This window comes from Falco cherrug, chromosome 8 (assembly GCF_023634085.1).
Source record: "Falco cherrug isolate bFalChe1 chromosome 8, bFalChe1.pri, whole genome shotgun sequence".
Taxonomy (NCBI): Eukaryota; Metazoa; Chordata; class Aves; order Falconiformes; family Falconidae; genus Falco; species Falco cherrug.
In genome coordinates, this window is record NC_073704.1 from 24,524,873 (window position 1) to 24,546,933 (window position 22,061).

The 22,061-nt window shown below is 36.2% G+C and overlaps 1 protein-coding gene across 7 annotated transcripts in view; it reads right to left on the reverse strand.

The window, feature by feature from the left end:
• Window positions 1–22,061, reverse strand: part of SLC4A10 (solute carrier family 4 member 10) — a 162,294-nt gene that overhangs the window by 92,139 nt on the left and 48,094 nt on the right. For 5 of the 7 annotated variants that reach the window (XR_008733516.1, XM_055718247.1, XM_027810803.2 and 2 more), the window contains exon 2: window positions 10,946–11,027. Coding sequence is in view for 6 of the 7 variants with exons in the window: in XM_055718247.1 (XP_055574222.1) it covers window positions 10,946–11,027 (82 nt within the window). In the remaining variant the exon portion in view is untranslated. Of the gene's footprint in view, window positions 1–10,945; window positions 11,028–13,854; window positions 14,048–22,061 lie in introns of all 7 variants that reach the window. The other 2 variants (XM_055718249.1, XM_055718248.1) reach the window with 1 other exon arrangement.

The window sequence follows — 22,061 nt, forward strand, 5'->3', positions numbered from 1 at the left end:
TCAAAGAAATTCAAGCCTGACAGGAATTCTCTGCAGAGGCAGGGCTACAAAAGCTGGAGAAAGGCTCTGGATACCACACTAGTTACTTCAACTTTGATTCATGTAGTGGAGACAAGAAAACAGAGGCATCAATTTTTGGGAGACTATTCCTGTAAAGTCAGGAGATTTTTCTGAAGCAAAGGCCACGAGTTGAAAAAAAAAATATATTTTTTTTTTAGATACCTCGTTCTTCTTGCTTATTACATTTAACCCAAGAAATGCTTTAAAGAGAACTGCTGCCTTTGGAGTATTCCAAATGCACTGCAGTCAGTGGTGCATGAAACAAGGGAAAATGTATTCCATAGAAAGAATTTATTAAAAAGATACTGAAGGACAGCAGTAACGTAGTACTCAGCACTTCCTTGTCCTGTTCCTTGGGTAGAAAAAAACACAAAACATTTTGAAAGGAAGGGAGTTACCTTTCTAAGACTTTAATCACATCCAGAGGTACAAATAGATAGCTTTTTTCATTTAGTAATTTAATACATTCCTGCTGCTTTGTGATAGAAGTGGCCATGCTTATCCTAGTTTTGTGCCACTTCAATGCTCAGTTAGTGCCTGCCTCAGGAAACGCAGGTTCTGGTTCACACTTCAATTAATTTCCAGGACTTGAGTCCAGACTGTTTTTTATTCAGTAAACTGGGAAAAAGTCCCTAAAATGCCAGAACATTCGTGTGTGTCTGAATGCCACAACAATTATTCTTATACAGGCAGAATCAGTTCACACTGAAAAGAAAAGAAGCACCTGGAAACTGAAAGAGATGATCAGGAAAAAGCAAAATTCATTTTATCCCTTCTGTGTGAACCTACTGAGCGTAACAGATTTCTACCAAGGCATAATTTCAATAAACACAGAGAAGATTCTAAGTCCTTGTAACAAGGTTCAGGCAAATGAGAGGGAAAAAAAGAAACTGACAGGGGAAAAGGAATAGTTTTCTATAGAAAAATGATAAGATCAAAAAGCAAAAGTAAAAAATCTGAAAGAGTTAAGAAGTTCTGGTTTATTAAAAGAGCATAAGTGTTAAGCAAAAAAAAGACCAGCTGGGAACAAAGGAAAAATTAATGAAATCTAAATGACAGTGGAATAAAAGAAATCCAACGAGTAAAATGACCTTTACTCCAAGTAACTTTTTAAAGTAAAGATAACAAACTAGTGCCCAGAATGTAGAGGACTTTTTCCTGTACAAATTGACTGAGACATGACTAAAGAAGAGTTTCCAGTGAGGTCTAACTTTCCCAGGCCCAGAATGCCAGCCCCAAGGCTCCCCTGCAGTCTCCAGGGCAGAGCAGGGCAGAAGCACCATGCTTTCTCTAACAGACAGTTTCTTGCTGCCTTACTCTGGAGGGGAGCACCCACACCTGTTCCAATGAAGTTCTTCAACATAGATTTCTTTTTTCCCTAAAGACTTACATTATTTAAACATGAGAATAATTTGAAGATGAGAATAAAGAAGAACTCTGCTTAATATAAAACTTCTAACAGAAGTATCAAATGAACCCTTAAACCACAATTCCAAAACAAGGATTTTTGCAAAACATTTGTCCAAAAATGCTACATTTCAAGATCTAAAGAGGATTTTTTTTTATTCCTGTTGCTATAAGCAAGTCCCAAAAATCAGTCAGACTCTGTCATTTTAATGTGGTGCACAAAAGCAGTTATCATAAGATTTCTGTCCCAGCATACCAGAAATAGAGATTGCTGATAGCTCCTGAACATCACTGACATCAACAGTAAAATTCCAAGTGACACCAACAGAAGCACGTTTCCTCCCCAAAAATGCAAAACTGGGTAAAGAGAACTGGGTTTTTAAACAGACAATTTTATACCCCCAGCACCTATATTTACTATAAGATCTTGGTTAAACAGACTAAAATTTCCAAAGAAAACACATCTATAATTTTAATTTGGCCAGAGTCAATTGCAGGATATCATACAGAATTCAGATTTGTTCTTTTACAGTTTATAACTAATTGTACAAAGGCATTTCTTTCATTTATATTTAAGACATTTTTGTGTGTTTTATTATTTACTTCATCGGGATGCCATCTAAAAATGCCTGAATATTGCTTAAATATTTTAAAACAATTCTGCTCTGTTGTACATTTGCACAGTGTCTAACTCAATTAGATCATAATTTCTTAATCTTTTTGCAAGGCTAAAAAGGCACTACAGTATAGGAAATAGTAACAACTGTAAGTTACACAAGAGCACATACTGTTTACAACAGGTACAGCCTAACAACCATTCTCACACAGAAATTACAGTTTTAAGAGGTGAGCGTAACAATGGATTTTAACTCTTTAAAATGAAGTCTTCAAAAATACTATGCTGAGCATCACTTTCAGACAGTTTTATCACCTGCACCGTATACTGTATGCTGTAGAGTCCCATCACCTAAGAAAGGGCTAAAGTTGTAAGTCAAAAAACTACAAACGCATTCATGTTTTATGATTTGTTGCACAATTACAGAACGGGTTTTTTCAATTTTATTTTTCCAGTGGCTGTGTTTTCCTGCAAAAAATGTTAACAGCCAAAGTGGCCAATTACGGTTTATTTTATTATTACTACAGTCAGTCAGTTAGTTTGGTTTGCTTCTCCACTCTTCCAAAGAACCATCCTGTAACGGGAAAAAGCATACAGGAAAGATTTCTTTATTCTGCATCTCTCAGCCAAGGACTATGGTAGATACTTCGTGCATGCATGCACAGCCACATGTAATCATGTCCATGGAAACATATATAGATAAAATGCACACAGGTACATGCATGCAGATTTAGGGTTCTGGACACGCTTTAGAGTTTGGCCTGTTATCCTTTCTTAGAAAAATATGTACAGCTAATAGATCAAAAAGGATTTCTCATGCTAATTCTTCCTTCAGAGTAAATGAAAGAATTTCTATGCTGAGAGAGATTTATTCCTCTCCACTGTTTATATTATGTTTGATTTATGTTATAATTTTAAAAATCAGAACTAATTTAGGTATCAGTGAGCCACAGCATTTATCTGGTCTTCCCAAGCTTTTTCAAGTAACCTTACATTAACATCAATAGAGTTTTATCATGGAAAGACTATGATTCTGTTCCTGCAAAAACATACTCCAAACTAAAATGTTGATTTACTCCAGATGTGCTGCTAGGAAAGCTAAACATGGGCACATGCATATTTTCAGTATTAGGATTTAGAGGTGAATCATTTTTAAAAACTAAAACTCTGCGAAAATACATTAATACACAAAGATCATTGACAATCTGAAAGCTTATTAAAGAAATGCAATACACTGATCTGCTCTGCAACGTCATCTTTATACAATGTCGCACATCTACTTTTAAATTATATAAATATTGTTTTTAACAAAAGACTATTCTTAATTAAACTTGACATAGCTGGGGAACAAAACCCAGAATATAAAGTTAGTTCAAATTATGCATTTACAGCATGAGAGGCTTTGTCTCCTTGTAGTTTACCTTCAAAACATTAAAACACTCCTTAAGTAAAAATATTTTAAGGATTAAATTAATAATTACCCTTGTTATAAAGTGTTTTTTAATTCTTACAGGATTACATTAATAAATCCAAACTGTATTATAAAAGGTTGAAAAGGGACCCTCTTAATTATATTTAATTTTCAGACAGAAGAAAGCTTATGTAGAAATCAGGATTTCCCCTAAACTCTTGAAGAAAAAGTGTATTGTGTAAATATCTCCACTTTGTGGAGGTATGAATTCTTTACCCCCAAAAAGACAGACATGAAATACACAGTAGTAATATGAATGCATCTTGCAGAAACCTTTCTCAGATTAAAATCTAAGTAGACAGGTTGCTTAGAGTTGTCGTATTCCAAAAAAAGAAATTCTTCCTTAAATCTAAATCTTATTTTAAGAACCCAATGGCAAATTAACCATCTAAAAAGACAACCTCAGAAAAGCAAATATTTTCTGCACTTTCCACCTCTTGGAAATGACAGATGTAACATCTAGAAATGATTTTCAGAACCTGGCAGTCTGGGTCTTTAAAGCAGAAGCTTGTCCTAGCTATCTGTCTTACTCATTAAATAAATGGAAAGGAAGAGAAGCGTAGTTCGATTGCTAAAGCTTTGAAAACATATATCTCATTATAATTTACGGTGCTTAACAACTTAGGAATTTCTGGAAATCCCACTACAACTGTCTGAAATGGATGTGACATTGCAAGGGAAAATGGAGATGGAGAGAAAGTAATTGTAAATGTTTCCCCTAATTTAGAGGAATTAAGATCTTTTTAATAGACCTCTAAGAGTATGGGTATTTTTGCCCCAGTGCCTCACATTTTAACACAGAAAACACACACCCATTTGGCTGGGAGAAAAACATACGAAGCACCTTCACCTCCCCACTTCCCCATCAATAGAGGCTCTACAGGTTTCCGTGTTACAGCAGGCATGTGGGACTCGAGTGCTTAGTGAACCAGCCAAGCTGGTGCCTGTTGCACAAAAAGTGACTGTCCTCGATTTGAAGATCCATGAGCGCCAGGTGCCCATGGTACATCTGCCTGTGCTGCCTTCCACTCAGAATGATCTGAATCTGCCTTAGGCACCTACTGAGACAAAGGCTTTCAAATTCCTGCTCACCAGCATGACGGACAGAAGGACAGGGGCAGCTAACAAAACAGATGGGTCTTGAAAAAGCAAAGGCAGGCTTCTATAACCTACTAAGGAAACACACTGCAAAGTCAAGATGCCTCGAGGGTGAATATTTTGCCAGTGGTTCAAGCCAAGTCCTAAATGATTGCTGACCTCAGCAGGACTGGAGGGGTTTCTCCCTCTCCTGGAAAACACTCAACGCCTTGAAGCCTCTTTCGTGTATTGCCAGCTAGAGCTGAACCAAATGCAATTTTCCATCCCCTCAAAAATGAACAGTGATGTAGAGAGAGGAAACCAGCAGCCCATGTAGAGTTAAAAAAAATTGCTTTTTTCCTTATAGGAGAAAAAATTATTATGGTGGATTGTGTAGGAGTAGAGAGTACATGACTCATGATTCGTTATTGTGGTGCAGCAGGGAGGCAGAGCTAAAGAGAAAGCAGAAAGGACAAAAGCAATGCTTCCTAAACCAACAGTTTATATTGCTGTTTGTGGCTATGGCTTGCTGGGGTACATTTTTCACCTTTTTGCCATGCTGTAATTTGGAAGAACTGACAAGAAAGCCTTCACAAATTTTTCAGATCATACATGTAACTTATGTTCTAGGTTAATTTACAATAGAAATTATGTAGAAAAAAAAAATTAAAGCAATATCCCTGGCCCAAGAAAGCATTGAGGACATACTAAATATGGAGGACAAGAGCATCTCACTGAAGTCATTAAAGTTAAGTACCTTTTAAAGAGCCCCTGATCAATCACTGCCCTCCCAACAAATCTCTCCTTTTAACAAAACATTTTTCCAGGTTGCAGCTGGGCAAAAAGTCTTTTTAACTGCACTTATGTTCATTCCTGATTTCCCCCACGTTGCTCCAGGAATCCAGAGGTGGTCTATGCACAGTCCTAGCATGAGATTAGGTCTCAGACCTTGCCAGCCAATAGCAAAAAAAGTCAGCAGACACAGAACTTAGAAGGACCATCTCAGACAGACACACACACATTCCAGTGATGGAAGGTGAAGCTGGGGTTACTGGAGAGAAGAATTTGACCTATATTTCTAAATTAGCAACTAGCAAAAAATTCGGTACTAGCACAACTGTATGTATGTTAAAAATGGAATGGTTTTGTCTTCTGATTGTTTTGCAGCTTTCACCAATAATGACAAGTTGGTTTATGCCAATTTCATTTATCAGAATTTCACAAGGTGAAACATTTGGAAATATTAGTCGTCACAAATACTGAAAAGGTTTCTTGTCAGTAAAGCTCAAAGTCAAACTTCAAAACCCAAAGCTTATGACTTTGGCATTCAGCCAATGCTATGTGATAACTTCTTTGCTTTCATTATTTCATTATTCTTCATGTGAACTTTCAATGAGATTTTGTGAAAATGTCCTGCAGAGTTACTAACAAATCTTCAAGGTGAACCACCTTCCCACAAACATGGGACTACCTGGGAAGAGACAACAGACCCATGCAAAGGGACCAAACCAGGCGATTGCCAAGGCAAGAGAGCAAGCATAGCTCAGGGGAAAAGCAAGTGAGATTTCAAGGAATATTGAGACACAGGAAAAAGGCGACAAAACTCAATGAGGGGCACTACAGAAAGATGTGCCTTAGAAATTACATGTAGAACAAGCTAGGGCATGTAATACCTGGTAGGCAACACGATAAAAGAATTCAGTGCTTGCAAAGGCACAATGGTTCTTTTTGAGAGCCTTTTGCAAAGACCTACAGCTGTACAACTACATCTGACATTACAGGCATAGACTAACACACATCTCCCTCCAGGTCTTTACTTCCACAGTTTATATTCTACCCCTCTAAGTCTAACGAACATCAGAATGAATGGGGGACCCAAGGGAAGCAGAGGCAAGGAAGCTCCAAGCCAGGGATCTGTACTGACAGGGTAACTAATTTTTGCAATAGGCTGTAGCATCCTGGCAGCCAAAGGGAGGGGAGACCTTGGTCAATGTTCCTGTCTGGCCAAGCAGAACTAGTAAGCTGACTTGTTTCTACATGGAGGCAAAGCTGAATCAAGGCCAGCAGGTTAGTAAGATTTATCTTCTTTCAGTCCTGTGAGCTGCTAGGTTCTATTAATTTTCAGGTAAATAATGTCAGTGGCAGACAGGTCCACTATTATGTTCTTTCTATAAAAAACATCCAGTCTTTGAGAATAAAAGCCTACTTCAATATCTGGAGCTACTCAGATTCTTACTAAAAAATATATGAAGATTAGAGCTCAATCACAATGAGTTTTTCATATATTAACCCTAACTGTATAAAATGAAAATTTTGTTAAAATATTTTTTAAACTACTATGACAGGCTAGAACAGATGTAAAAAGAAGTAATAACTAAAATAACTGTTTTTTTAAAAAGAATAATTAAATACTCTGGGATTTTTTTTTTTTTGGTCAGCAGGACATCTACTATCAAAATTAATCTTAACGCAGGTTGTTAAATAGAAAACATCTCTATAAGCATAAAACATTCTAAATTAATTTTTTATTTATTAAGTTTAAATCTTCAGCTTCTGCATCATATTTAGAGTTGTACTAGCGATGTTTATTTCCTAATTTAGCTTTAAGTCTTTTGTGACTTTCATTAATCAGTACACATCACCTAAATTTTGTCAAAAGTATCAGAATGCATATTCTAATGTATGGTGATTTATATACTGGATATGGTGTTTTATGTGTCCTGAGAGATGTGAAAGATGGGAAACAATTTCCCATGAAACAAATTTTTCCCACAGCACTTAGGCAGGTAAAATGTTATGAAACAAAAAAAGCTTAAGCAAAATCTTGACTTTTCTGAATCAAGGATCATTTTGTGATTTCCTTTAACAGAGCCAGAATTCATCCCCAATTCATGCCTGGATCTCCACGTAACAACCTTATCTCCAGCCACTGCTCTACCAAAGCTGCTTCTCAAGCCACGCCACAGTAATACCCACAGCAGTTCTGAAATCCTGCCACAGAAACCTAGGATCTGCAGCTGACCGCCTCCAGCAAGGACAGCCATGGAACAGTCATTTTCATTCTCAACTAATATTCTGGGCACAAGCAAAAGACCTTAGAGTGTACTTTGTGCCAATCCTGTTGCGTATCTATATAGTCCAAAATTCTCAGTGCAGAGAGAATCTGAGGTCTCCAGACACCTACAGATCAATCCAAATATTTTTAATCTATGAGAGAAAAAGTAGGTGTATCCATTTTGTCAGAAACTTACTACTGAATGTGCATTGAAGCAACAGCAATCAGTGACAACATCACAGAGTATGCTGAGTGCAACTGTTGTTGACGTGCACATCTGTTTATGAATACTTGACTACCTGCTCCCAGTCCTTTTGCAATTAAGTACTTTAGTATCCAGAATCAGTGCCCAATTCTCATCTAGGAATACCACCACTGATAAAGAATATATTTCAGTAGTAATTTTGTCTGTACACACAATGAAAGATAACATGCAAAAAATATGATTATAACCAGGGAGATAGGGTTCTTGGTTTGCTTTTAGAAATGCTTTCTTTGCCCCCTCATTAATGCAATGGTCAGACAAATGACCTGTTTAGTATTACTGACTGATCCCGACCTTACAACTCAGGAAAAATTAATTATGTGAAAAATCATTCATGCTGAAAATCTGCATGCCAAAGTTCTGCTAACAATCCACCTCTGAAGTACTGCAAAGCTTAAGTAAAAAGACACAATTAGCAGTACACATTGCAAGTATCATTACTGACACCAAGACAAGCACCACATCTCTTCTGTTCCCATAAGTACTGCAGTTCCCATCCTATCTCCCCAAATTTTTACTATACTGCACAGGGAAAGAAAACACAGATCTAGAGAGATTGAGGCAAAATTCTGGTCTTGCAGTTGTTCTTCCAGGCAGCATTAATCACCATGATATTTTCATGCTTTCAGCAAGATATGTACTTGCAATGTATTTGCACAATGGCTGCCCCAAAATACACAAATACAAGTATTTGCTGGGCCAAGAAATTTCAGATGGAAATTTTAGTACACATTTAAATCAGTATTTCAGACATTTGAATGCTGATAATCTAAAATTAAAAAATAGCAAAATACTTACAATTTTAAGATTCAGAAGAAATTGAATACTGTTTTTCATATTTCAACAACCTTTAGTTCTTCATATGAATTGTGAGTTTTGAAGTGTTGCTGATACAGTGCTACTAAAACTCTGTCAAAACTAGTCTTTGCTAGAATATTCACTAACTAGCTATTGACATTTTTAAAACAAACCCAATTAAATGTCTGTCAAAGAGCTAATTACATAACACATATTAATTATCTAATTATATGATTTTTACAAAGCTATGCAATTAGCACCTGATTATATAATTTCATATTTTACACTTGTTATGTCATTAGGAAAAGGTAAGTTTTCAGCAAAACCCAACACAGTGTACGTTGGTTAAGAATAGGACAGTGACATTTGTGAGTCACATCCACTGTTTCCAGATGGAAAAGTGCCTAGATGTGCTGTGAAACAAATGGACATGCTATTAACAGCAACTCGATATTAAAATTTATAATCTATTCAGATATTTTTATGTCACTTGGTATTTCTGGATGCAGTGTATTTAAGATACACTGATCTCTTAGAGTGGACATGAAATTTATCTGAGAAAGCTAACTGCATTATGTCAGATTCTACATTGAATAATTATTTGGTTAGACTATTATGAAGCATGTGATTTTATTTTAAAGAAAAGACAACTATGGCTAACTACAGAATTTTTCAGTGTTCCAAACAATTTAAATTGATGGAAAGGTGGGGGGTCACCATCATGTTGCAATTTCTATTTCTGATTCTAGAAGCAGATTTTTGAAATAATATTTTCACTGATATTTCAAAGGAGCAACCCTATACATTTAGGATGGTGGGGGTAAATAGTAATTAAATACAATTTTTAAATTACGCACTTGTTCAGATTTTGAGATGAGGCTTTAGGTTGTGTGTAGTCACACACAAAGCATCATAGTAATTTTGATTGCCTTAACACTTGAGTCTACAACTGAGCTTAAAGATGTGATTTTCCAGAAAACTGTCCATTTTTAAAATGCTACCTTACCTTCATCAGTAAAATGACTCAGCAAAAGGACATTTTTCTGGGTAGGCTCACCCCAAAAGAAACTCTGGGAGTCAGTATCATGGAGAAGGGAAGGCAGGGAATTCTTCTGTCAGATGTTCTAAGGATACCAGATAGAATAGTTTCACTTTGTCCACGGATGCGATCAAGGGACTGAAGACTACAGAAGACTAAATGCGAGATTCAAAAAAGGGGGCTGTGTGCCTAAGTCCAAAACTGTCACTGCTAGCCTGATCCACTGGCTGCCACTTATCCCTAGAGACACCAAAACCCTACATGCCACCCCAGAAACATCTTACCTGAGATCTACCCTTGCACATGCTCAGACTTGCTCCAGATTGAGCAGAGAGATACCTACCTCATACATGCTACACTGCATTACATTTTACATCCTTTGTGACTATCTCATACCCACTGACACATCCAGGCCCCTTTCAAAATGCAGCCATGTCTGCATCTTTTTGAGGCACTGCTGAAGGAAGCAGGAACAAGGAGTTCCTGTGTATCATGTTGGTATTCACATTAAATCATCAATATGGCCATCATGCACCAGAAAACACGAAAGTCATAGAGTCACACAGCCAGAGAGAAAGGGCGGGGGGGCAGAGATCAAGGGTAGGCATTTAGAAAGCTCAGGTTCATGCACCTGATGGATGGAGATACATCTCTTTGGAGATACATCTCTTTAGACCAGAGGCAGTTAACTTTTCAGATGTAGGATGTTCAAATACACCCCAGATCTCAGTATTTCTTTTTGGCTAGTTCCTGTGGCCTTTATGACAAAAGAACCTTCCATGTCCCACCACTATCAATTAAAATCTGCAAGTTTCAGTCTCAAGGATGGGATATCATATGTGAAACAGAAACTCAGTTTTGTCCAATCATTATGACTTGGGGGGTCACACAACTCAATGCAGGTGTGTAAATACGGTAGTAACCAGAATAAGTTTGGGATCCACCAAACAAACTGAAATGGGCCTCTTTCAGAGACTGAATTATCAGGCCAATATCATAAGACAGTTCTCACAATTTCTCAATTTCTTCTACATGGTGGTGTTTGGTGGTTTCTGCAGTGTATATTATCAAGTGTCAGTAAGTTTACACATTGGAATTGCATTTCAATAGTTTTAGAAGAAAGAGACAATGAAATGCACAGAAAAATAATCTCTCACCTTCTAGATCTTCCTTTTCAAAATGTGTTTTTAGAATGGAGCGAGTTCCACCTCTGTCCACAACAGCCTCTTCATCATTTCGCTGCAAAACAGAAAAAAGGACAGGTAAGCTGCTTCTCATTTGGAAATTATTTGCAAGACTGTGCACTACTATGAAGTAAAGATGGTTTTAATATTCATTTACTTTTCTTACTCAGGAACAAAAAACTTTTTAATCTTCCTTATTAAAATCTATTCCTTATGCACCAGTTTTTATTGAGGTATGATTACAGCTAAGTTCTCCTTTTAAAACCCGCAAGATGATGAGTAAACACTGGTTACTGAGAATTAAGAAAAATGTGAGTCAATAGGACATTGAAAGAGCTGAGAGAAGAAATGTCTGATTGAGGCAGCTTTATTCTTGTACTCTTGAAGAACAGGACTGCACACATATTTTTGTCTTTATACAAGGATCCTGAGCTACATACAGAATTCCCAGATTATTAGCACTAACACTCATACTTTGGCAAAGCTAGAGAATGATACTCAGTGACAATATGATATGAAAGAAAACTTAAATACCATGAAAACAAGTGTCTTCGCTTACAAGTGAATTGCAAAGCTTTTGCTTTTCTGTACAAACACCAAGCTGTAATTTCAATAAAGGCAGATAGCACATACTAATAGCAGAAAACAGAAAAGCTATTCTTCCTCAGGAACATATGTTTCATGTTTAATTTTATACTATAGTCATACATGCCTTTTAACTGTATTCTTTGCTGCACTGTGAAAGTACTATGTGATGAATTAGTGTAATGTGCTTAGGCTAAAAAAGCCACAGAAATTAGTGATTTCAGTCACTTCTGACACGGGGGGGGCAGGGGGGGGTGGGAAATAATATCAAATTTCCCTAAGATAATTATTTTGAGAGTTCAGCAAAAAGGCACTGGATGCTGTGCTAAAATGAATATTGGCTTCACTATGAGTTTGACATCACCAATTGTAAAAAAACAGTTGCTAAATACAACCTGTATTTCACAACATGATTTAGAGTGGTTTCCAGTAAATGATGAAGAAGAAAAAAGGATGAATTATACAAAAACATCAGTTACTATATCATGAATATATATTTACTTGTCGTTAGTGGAAGGGTTTTAGTAAGTGATATTAGAACTAGAACTGCTTGATTTTGATACATAAAATTGGTATCTTAAAGGAAGTCTGAAGCAGGGGAATTTGAATAGCAATGTTACATGTTCAATATATATCTATATATAGAACGCAATAGAATATAACAAAAAATTAAACTACATCAGCACCCTCCTTAAAGAGCAGATGCCCCAGGCAAAAAGATTCACATCTAGAGCTGGATGCCGTACATTCTGGATGTAAGTTTTTGTTTCAAGCTCCTCTCTTTTTTAAAAATAGCTGTCATGCTGTAGCTATCTTATATAGAAAAATCCTAGGAATGTGTCACACCAAGCATCTGGGCTGTTAAAGAGAGACTGAGAGTGTTACAGTGTCTTTATTAGAGCTTTCCCGCAGATAATAGTATGTAACTAAAATCTCACAATAAGAAAAGGTCTTCCATTGAAACTGTTTTGTCTTTTAATAATTTAGAATTAGCTAATAATCTATTAAGATATACCAGGGCAGTATAATTTTGCACAAATCATTCGATCATCTTAGGTAAAATGAATCCATTATTTTAAGCAGTTAGACATAACTGGGCATCTTTGTCATGCTGGCATGATGCCACGCTCCTGGGTGAGTGGTTAGGCAGAATGCCAAAGCCCAGGTATTACAGCCACAGCAGTAGTGCTATTCTGGCAGAAGACATAGCCATCAGTATTTTACTGGTCCTGAAAAGGCCTTATGGAAGCAATGTTAGGGAAAATTTACAATGGGGAAAATACTACATTGCTGGACAGTTTAAAACCCTTACAGATCCTCTAAGTAAATTAAAAATAAATTAATTAATAATCTATCAAAATATGCTCACACACTTTGACTTCTCCTTTCCTATGTGTTTAGTTTTCAGCTTCTGGCAATCTTTTTCTTCCCTGCCTCCTCTTCTTGTAATGTCATAGCAAGTCTTGGCCTTGCCTCATTCTCAGAAGTGGGTTTATTCCATTAATATTACAGGGAAAAACAGCTTAATTGGGAGTATTGTGTTGTTGCCAATTCACTTGTCAAACTGAGCAAAGTCCAATTAAACAGGCCTTGCACTGTACACTCTCACTTCCCGGGGAGCAGTATGAAAGCCACCTTGCATCTACCAGTGCAAGAGTCACACTATATTTAGTGTAGAAGTAATTTCTGTGATTCCTGTAATGCCTCCTTGGAGGAGGGGAGAAGAGAAGGGCTAACCAGTAGTTTAGTGCAATTAGGTCTTAATCTTATTTGAAGGTAAGTACTGTCACAATAGAAGTAAAAACAGTGGGAGACTGCTCTGCTTTCCCATGAAGACTAGAGAGAGAAACTTAATTTCAGTTGGTAACGTTCTGCATATTAGCTTTTCAGGAAAATTATTGAATTATTATTTTTAAGTGTTGCAATACATTGCAGTTTCAAACGGAAAGTATAGGCAAGACTAAGCATAAGACAGTCATGGAAGACAGAATTCATGCTCTGGATGACTTTTAACATACCAAGCAGCCACCAACCTCCACACTAACATCCTCAAAGCCAGGAATCAACTGCAGTTCTGCCCATCAGTTTCAGCAGGATCAGAATAAGGCAGGAAAACTAGATGTTTTTCACAACCATGCCATGTTTATGTCAGAATTCTACTGCTTTTTCCTTTCACCCCATTTGAAGATGAAGAAGGTCAGAAATTTTACATAGTGCATAAATCTGCTAGGACTGGGGTATTCAAACCATACTGACTTACTGCAGCAGTCTGCAAACAAATGTGTGGGCACACTGACCAGGTATGAGTCCTTGGAACTGTCCATTATTGCAATGAGTTGCTTGCTGAGTCCAGTGAACACTGTGGTCTACTGCTTAAAGCATGGGAGAGGGATCCAGGAAGTTCTCGAGTGCTAATCCTGGATCTGCCACCACTGACTTGCTGTGTGGCCTTGGGAAAGTCACTTAATCTCTGTGCCTCAGCTTCCCCATCTGTAAAATAGGGATAATAATACTTACTTATCTACCTTCCTCACCGGGCTGCTCTGCCATAATTAATATTCACACAGCATTTCAGAACTGTAAAGCACTACAGAAGTGCTAAGTCATTCAATTTAGGAAAGTTTACCCATGTGAAGAGATGATGATAGGAAACAACAGATTGATAAAAATCAACATTTAGGCATAAAATGTTTTTTTGACATCAAACCAACATATATTAATACCTTGTAGTAGTTTTACAGTGCACAGCTTTGACAACTTCAGTGGACAAAGTTTACATAAAAATAAACTTGTCATATATTTGTAAACAACCTAACATTTCTCTCTCTTTTTAATTGTATTTGTTAATATTTTATGGTTTTATATAGTTATCACACAATGATTTGCCTGAAATATAGGCACAAAACTATTCCCCTAAAGCAATAAAATATCAGCAAACACATGGCAGAAGAAATAATATATCCAGAATTAAAAAAGTAAGAAAAAGCCAAGGCTTTCACATGGAAACCACAAGTTCCTTAGAGATCAGGGGTCAGCAACTCTACTCAGTCCATGACTGCACCTCTTACGTTTTCAAAATGACTGCTGAAATGACCTTCACACAGCAGCATCTGCTGTATAAATTTCACAGGAAAAAAATCTATTTTAGTGAAAGAGTCTTATAAACAGTTGTTACTATTTTTATCCCTTCTTACTAGAAGTTTAAACAAAGCAGTGAGTATAGAAAAGCAGACAGTAGAGTCATCCTCTGCATCTTCTACAGTGCAACTGCATGTTATAACATTGAAATATGTATTTGAAATTGAACAAAATTAAAAGGAAATAAACCACCTTCAAAGACGTCTGGCTTCTACTTTTTGGTATGCAGTCGTGAAGGAAGAAGGTCGCCATGAGTGCTAGGAGTACTGATTTTTCAACCCTTATATCAACAACCTACTTATCAGAGTATAAAGTGAGGCTGCAACTCTTGCCAGGAATTGTGTGTGTCTTGGTTAGAAGGAATAAAAGGCCCATGGCTTAGAAACTGAAAACAAACATGGGAAGTGTGCTTTCCACCAATGTACTAATAAAGCTCACTACCCAGGATATTCCAAAGCGAGATAAATGACCTCCCAGAAAGCTTCCAAACATGACCCTCTTTAGCTATGATACAGCCCTAACTGCAATTCATAATGTGTTGCAAAGACGTTGATCCTTAAACCTGTCTGTCACCTCCCAGAACTGTGCACTGCCCTTCCACACCTCAGTTCAATTTAATTATTGGAGAAAATACACATTTAGAAAAGCTGAGAAACATCATTTTATGACAGCTGGGTTTGGGTGGTTTTAGTTACAGCACTTATAATTGTCTATGCTTTCATCATGTGGTAGATGATTGAGTGGAAAGAAGTGGATCTGTACAAAGGCATATGAAACAGATTTTTAAATATGTATGTGCTAGCGTAGACACATACACTTGTAGAATTTCAGTATATTTCTGGATGATGGAATTAGGACATATTCCTCATATTTTGGATGACAAGAAGGTAGATTAAAGTCTAGGTGACAATACACAGATCTGAAGTTATGTATACATTTATTATATGTATTCACTAAAAAAGGAAAACCAATACATGAGCTTAAAATATACTGTTGCATGTATCTTAAAAGCTACCTGAACAGTGCACATTCACTGAAGATCATCTGTGCTGATCGCTACAGTAAATGAAATAATAGTATAACAATAATATGTATTAGAAAATAGGAAATTGTTAGGACAATAGGAAATTACTATGCAGTTGCAATGAATACATCTCGCTGTCCTTCCTTTGGTAAGTACTCTGCTCCACTGGTATGATATTTGGTGCTAACCTATTTTGAACAGACAAGTAAAAATGGGTAACACTAGATTTTTCATTTTACATGGAAAACTAGAAATTTCTTTTCTTACTCCTTATTATCTAATTTTCATCACACTTGGCTACTTTTATTTTCTGCCTCCAATATTTGGTCAGTGTTTTCAATAAACTGGATGATTGCTTTCCTTTGAAATACAACACAAAAATCAGCTACAAAGAGTATTCATATTCCAGAATTTTTTTCAAAGTTTTTAAACCTTCAGTTAAAATCCTTTCCCTTTTTATTTAAATTCTTAATGCACCCACAGCACAAATCATAACATAACCAAAAAGAATCCTTTTTCAGCATCTTCCTTTCTGTAAAACACATAGCAGAGCAGAAGCCATTTTGATTTTTTCTGCACTAGAAATAACGAGTATGACACACCTGCTGACTCATAAGGAAAATAATCATGGTATTAATTGCTTCTCCATATAAGCCACTTATTGATGATTAGACAACCTACATAATTCTCAAATACCATCTGGAACTCAGGAACGTCTGTCAGCATAAAACATTAAATACTGCATTCCTATAAACGATAGAAAGCTGTAATATAAAATTAATTTAGTTACTTTGTATTATCAATAATGACATGACTTAAAAGATGGAACTCTGTAATATATTCATTTCAGTTTATATAATTTATCATTAAGTCAGTGTTATAAACCCTGTGTATTCAACTTTCAAATGGTCTGTAATGAAATTCTGAACATTTATCTAGTCATCACATACATATCATGACTGCCTTCTCAGTCTGAAGATACTCCAGCATTATCACTTTGTGTTGTATTTATTTCACAGACCCATTACATGATATTTGTATTTTTAAGATCATTTTGATTAAGTTCAGCTTAACTTTTCATTAAAATGGCATTATTAAAGATACAGAAAAGTGAGCTTTTTGAACCTATGAGCTGCCAAGAGCATATTGGAAATATCTTGTAAAGGCAATTATCCTAAATGGCTAAAAAACTGTTTGCATGTAGATGGATGCGTCCCTGTTGTAGGAGGCAAATCAGTTCTGACTGCCATGTTCAACCTTGTCCTTTAAACTGTCCTTGAACAGACAGTCACACAAAACTGATTTAGTGCACCATGTGTATGCCCACAATTTAAATGCTATAATTCTTTTCTCTTTCTGAACACAAGCACAGGGGAAAAAGAAAAAAAACAACTTTTTGAATATTATTGTGTTTAATTGCTTGTATTACATGTAATCATATTTAGCAATCTTTTGAGGTAGAAAATACAGTTAATTTTATCTTTCTGATGAAATTTAATTGCTTTTCCATTCCACTAGCTATACTATATTCCTTTCCCCTCTACCAAAAAAGATCCATCAAAACACATTTATAATGCAACAAGGTCTGTTCTGTATTGTTTTTAAAACTGTCCCTTTAATTGTACTGGTTTTGTGGCAGCTTTCTGCAGTAATCACTACTAGTTAACATAAAGCACATATTCTTCTTGGTCAGCCCTGCTCCACATAGTTCAGGCTATGCAACAGTGTAGAAAGCAATTAGTTTTCATTCCAGATTTGCATCTTCCTCAGGGTTGCATGTCATATGCATAAAAGCATCCTTCTCTGTCTTTTCCCCCTCTTTTCTCTTTTTATAGCAAAAGCCAAGATACTGTTTAGCGTAACTCAATAAAGAAATACCATCTTCTGCAACACTGCTAAAAATTGCACTAATCAGCATTGGCTTCAAAGAACTGATTTGCCACTGACCTGAGACTGAGCACACATTTAATGAAATAATACAACTCCTGTAATATATAAACATACATAATCATTGCAGACATTAAATCTAGACACATAATATTGTTATAAATGTAATGAGATGGAACACAAGCAGAAAATGCATGCACTAATAACACAAAGCAGTTTTACAAACAAGTGAATGCTCATGTAATATGCTAATACACGTAATTCCTGTGTTTATCTACATTGAAGCATCCTGTGCTGGTTTCATACCATTATGCACAATACAGCCACTATGAACTGATGCATAAATTAATTCACAATTACTAGAATATTTCCTTATCATTTGATAAGGAACCTTCTTTCTTAGAAAAGCCATTTTAGGTAGAAACAATATGTTTCTTACATTTGCAAGACAAATATGTTACTTTATCTATTCTTCATGCACCTATTCAACTGAATACAAGATTTCTATCTAAAGAATATAAAACGGAAAATCAAAACAAAATAGTAGCTTAATTTCATGCTGTAGATGCCCCACTTTCTCTCTCTGCACTTTCCCACCAGAAAAGGACTCTGTTGTACTAATAGGTGCAGCAACAAAATATGGGGGGACAACACACGGACATGACAGACACCACAAACAAACCAACGTTCCCACTCAAAAGGCTTAATAAACCTGATGGAGCATTGGATATAACAATGAAATAATGTTGTTACATTCTTTCTGGATTCTGGTACCTGTTTTAAGCACCTACATTTAATTGCAACTATGCTTGCCATGTTTTGCATGCCTCGGAGTAAAATTATCAGGAATGCCTAAATTATTTGAGCACCTTACAAAACCCGAACAAGGCACTTAAGCTATTATATTCCTTTGAACATTTTCAGTCATATTATGAACATTTTCAGTCATATTAAAATTCTTGAAACTTCTTCCCTTCCTTCTTATCGTATCACATCTGCTGGAGTTGTAACCTCATCTTTATTCAATTGCTAGTCTCAGTCAGACCCCTGAACAAATGTGTGTTCCTTGCTAGTATTTAAGGGATGTAGAAGTTGGGTCACATCCATATGGGATTTTACTCCCTTTGCTTCATATTTTTCTTTACTACACTGTCAAATACTTAAAAGTTACGGAGGTGAGAACAGCACAGATTTCAATCTGAGGCATGGTTATTTTTTCCTCTGTGGTTATAATTCTAATGTCTTGTGTCATCCTAGTGTAGTCCCATTAGCTGAAATCCTCTTTTCTCACTTCATAGAAATGGCTATGTCAGACTACTATGGTGGTCCAAGAGCATGAAGATGGATGTGAAGGCTTTATTCAAAGCCCAAATGAGATTTACTTTTAGCTAGTCTGGGCTCTCTCGGCCCAATACCAGGTGAGGACAGATCCAGGATAGCAGCATTATTTGGTGTAGTTAGAAGTTAAACGTGCTGAGTTTAGCCCACTATGCAATAGGGTATTAGCTTCTGGGCAGCAAATGGACAAGTAAATTATGTTAATTGGCAGTTTCTTAATCAGCAGTATGATATATTGGGGTTTAAGTTGGATACACTTCCCATCTCAAAGGATCTGCTTTCAGTCTCAGAAAAGATTACATGCTTCCAGCTTTCTTTGCCTAGAAATAGGGTCAGGGAGAAGAATCATAGAAGGCAGTCTTCTTGCAACAGCTACTCATGTGGAAATAGCAAGTGCAAAGAAGAAAAGAGGTCACGAGCAACTAATTAGAACCTTTTAACAGCAGCTACAACACAGGAAAGATAACTTTTTCTCTTCCCTTACAGCCACAAAAATAATGTAGTGTAGAGTCCGCACCTCTTACATACAAATGTATGCCAACCATAGTTCAAAACGCTACCTTTTTTTCTTTTTACATTACAAGCCAGCATAATCAAGATTAACTCCCTCTCAGAAACACTGATATTATTTTCAGTGATTCTACTGTTTCTCAGACATACCCACAATTTTCAGTTTATTTGACAAACACTCTCCACAAGCACAATCCAAGAATTAATCAAAGCAGCAAGGAGGATGTTCCAGGACAGAGATATTCTAAATTCAGATTAATTTGATAAAACTTCTGGTACCTAACTAAAGTTGCCTTAATTAGACATGACCACCATCAACTTTTCTAATAGTCTGTGCAAAGAGATCGGCACTTCCACAGGATAAGCAAGATCTTAGGTAGATTGTCACTGAATATGGGCTGAAAATTGGTGAGACTTAGGAGACTCCAATTTGGGCTGTCTGGAGAGACAGCATAGTAAACTAAACAGACTGCTAGTTTGATTAAGTGTGATCATTTCTGAATAGCCAAACTCATTGCTAACCTTCCAAGTAAGTTTGCCAACACTAGTAATATCATTGCTCTACTAGCTGTGAACATACCCTGACTGAAACAAATTAACTGAAGTGTTAAAAAAATAGTATGACCCTTTTGTCATCCATTGACAGGGAAAAATCAGCTTAGAATACCATACATTTTTCTGTTGCATGCCCAAAGATTAAATTGTATTCCTTGGGGTCCTTCAGAGTTGTCTTCTATATGATCTATTATCCTCCAGAAGAGAAAAGAAGATTGTGTTTGGTTTGTTTGGGTTTTTTAAACTGAAACTTGTAAATAACTTCTTTGAAGACAACTGACAAGTCTTTTGCCTGGCCAAAATGTATAAATTTGAATGTAGGGTTTAGCCTGAAGAGTTCCCCAATCACCTATATCTTCAGTGAGTAACTTCAGCAGAAAATCTAGAATAGATGACCCAGCACTTCTTATGTCCAAAGACTTAGGTTGATCTATATGATTTTGTTATCAAGGCACCTGTAATTCATGTGATTGAAAAACACAGATTTGAACCACCCAGAAATGTTCTGCTGCATGCAAATGAACAGTTGCCCTAATGGAAATTAAGAGATCTTTTGCACTGTCTGTAAGTCACAGCATAAGACAAGAAAAATTCTCCATCTCATAATTAGACAATGACATTCTGATTATCTTGGCTCTCACCCTTTATCTGCCTCAGATCATCAGTAAGCCATGATGACTGCAGAGGGCAATGCCTGAGAAAGCAGCTAGCAGCCACTCTATTCACCAAGATAAAAAAAATAATTATGTCCTCCAAGCCACTGATTATATTATCTCCTATCTGAAAGTTCAGGTAGTTTAATTAATTCACACAGGGATTAAGAAAAGCAGTAAACAATGCAACAGCAATGGAGGAAAATAAAAGGAAAGGCAGAAAAGAAGTGAGAGAATAAAACTGATAATGTGTTCTGAGAAATAAACAGATTTCAGACACCAAGTTTGAAGCTGCATCATTTCTGCCCAGGGAATGAAATACTGCACTGTAAAGAGAATTTTCATATCAAAGACCCACTCAAAATATATTGGGAAAGTGAGTGATCATGACAGTGGACTAGATAACAAGGGATCTGTATAGTTTAAAAATCTTGACAGTGCAAGCACACAAGATAATCAGGAATTTGAAATGCACTGCCAAAGAATCAAAGGTAAATATGAATTATAAACTGGTTCAAATTGGTCTTTCTACCTCTCAGAGATCTAAGAATTAGACTTGTACAAACTGCTTGTCTGCTGTAATCTGAAAACTTTAAACATCATCACTTCCATGACCTTGTTGTCCTACACTATCAAGATATTTGACCACAAAAACAAGCTAAAAGTTAGAAACAACTGATAGGACTTTAACAGCACTTTCTATTGAAGTTACAGAACATGACTTTTGGAAGGAAAAAGGGACAAGTATTACTAGAATAGAAAGTAAATGTGAACATGGCATTACCAGTTTATACATGTTTTGTCAGTGCTTCTATATGACAGGATTTTATTGTTTAAAAAAAAAGCATTATTATTTTCACTGTCAGTTTTCTCATAATGCCCATATGCAATAGAGAACAGCAAGGGAGGATACAATGATCTCCATCAGAGCTTTGAAGAGTATTAGCTAACCTTTAACTATTGTCTATTTTAGGAATTTGGGAGTCTTTTTGGTGATGGAAGCTATGATATTTGAAATAGAAAGGCTGTCAGGATTGCATTCCTGTTTTGGTAGGGAAACTTTTCCAAAGCAAAATTGTTTTTCAATCCTTCTCACAGGCATAGTATTTACCTGTTTATGTATCTATTTACTAGATAACAAGTATCACATTAAATTTCATCTTTCAGACTCCATCTCCTTGACTTAAATGTCCCCAGTGTTCACTATTTTGAGAAAATGGCAGAAATTACTAGATGTCAAGTTTTACTGACACAACACAAGTAATGATTTCTTTTTAATTACATATCGTTACTTGTATTTCACTATACTGCTCTAAAGTGAAAACAATTACAGGCACAATGTTGAAAAATAATATACAGCAGATGCTCTTCATACCCTTCCTTGCCAAGACACCACCAT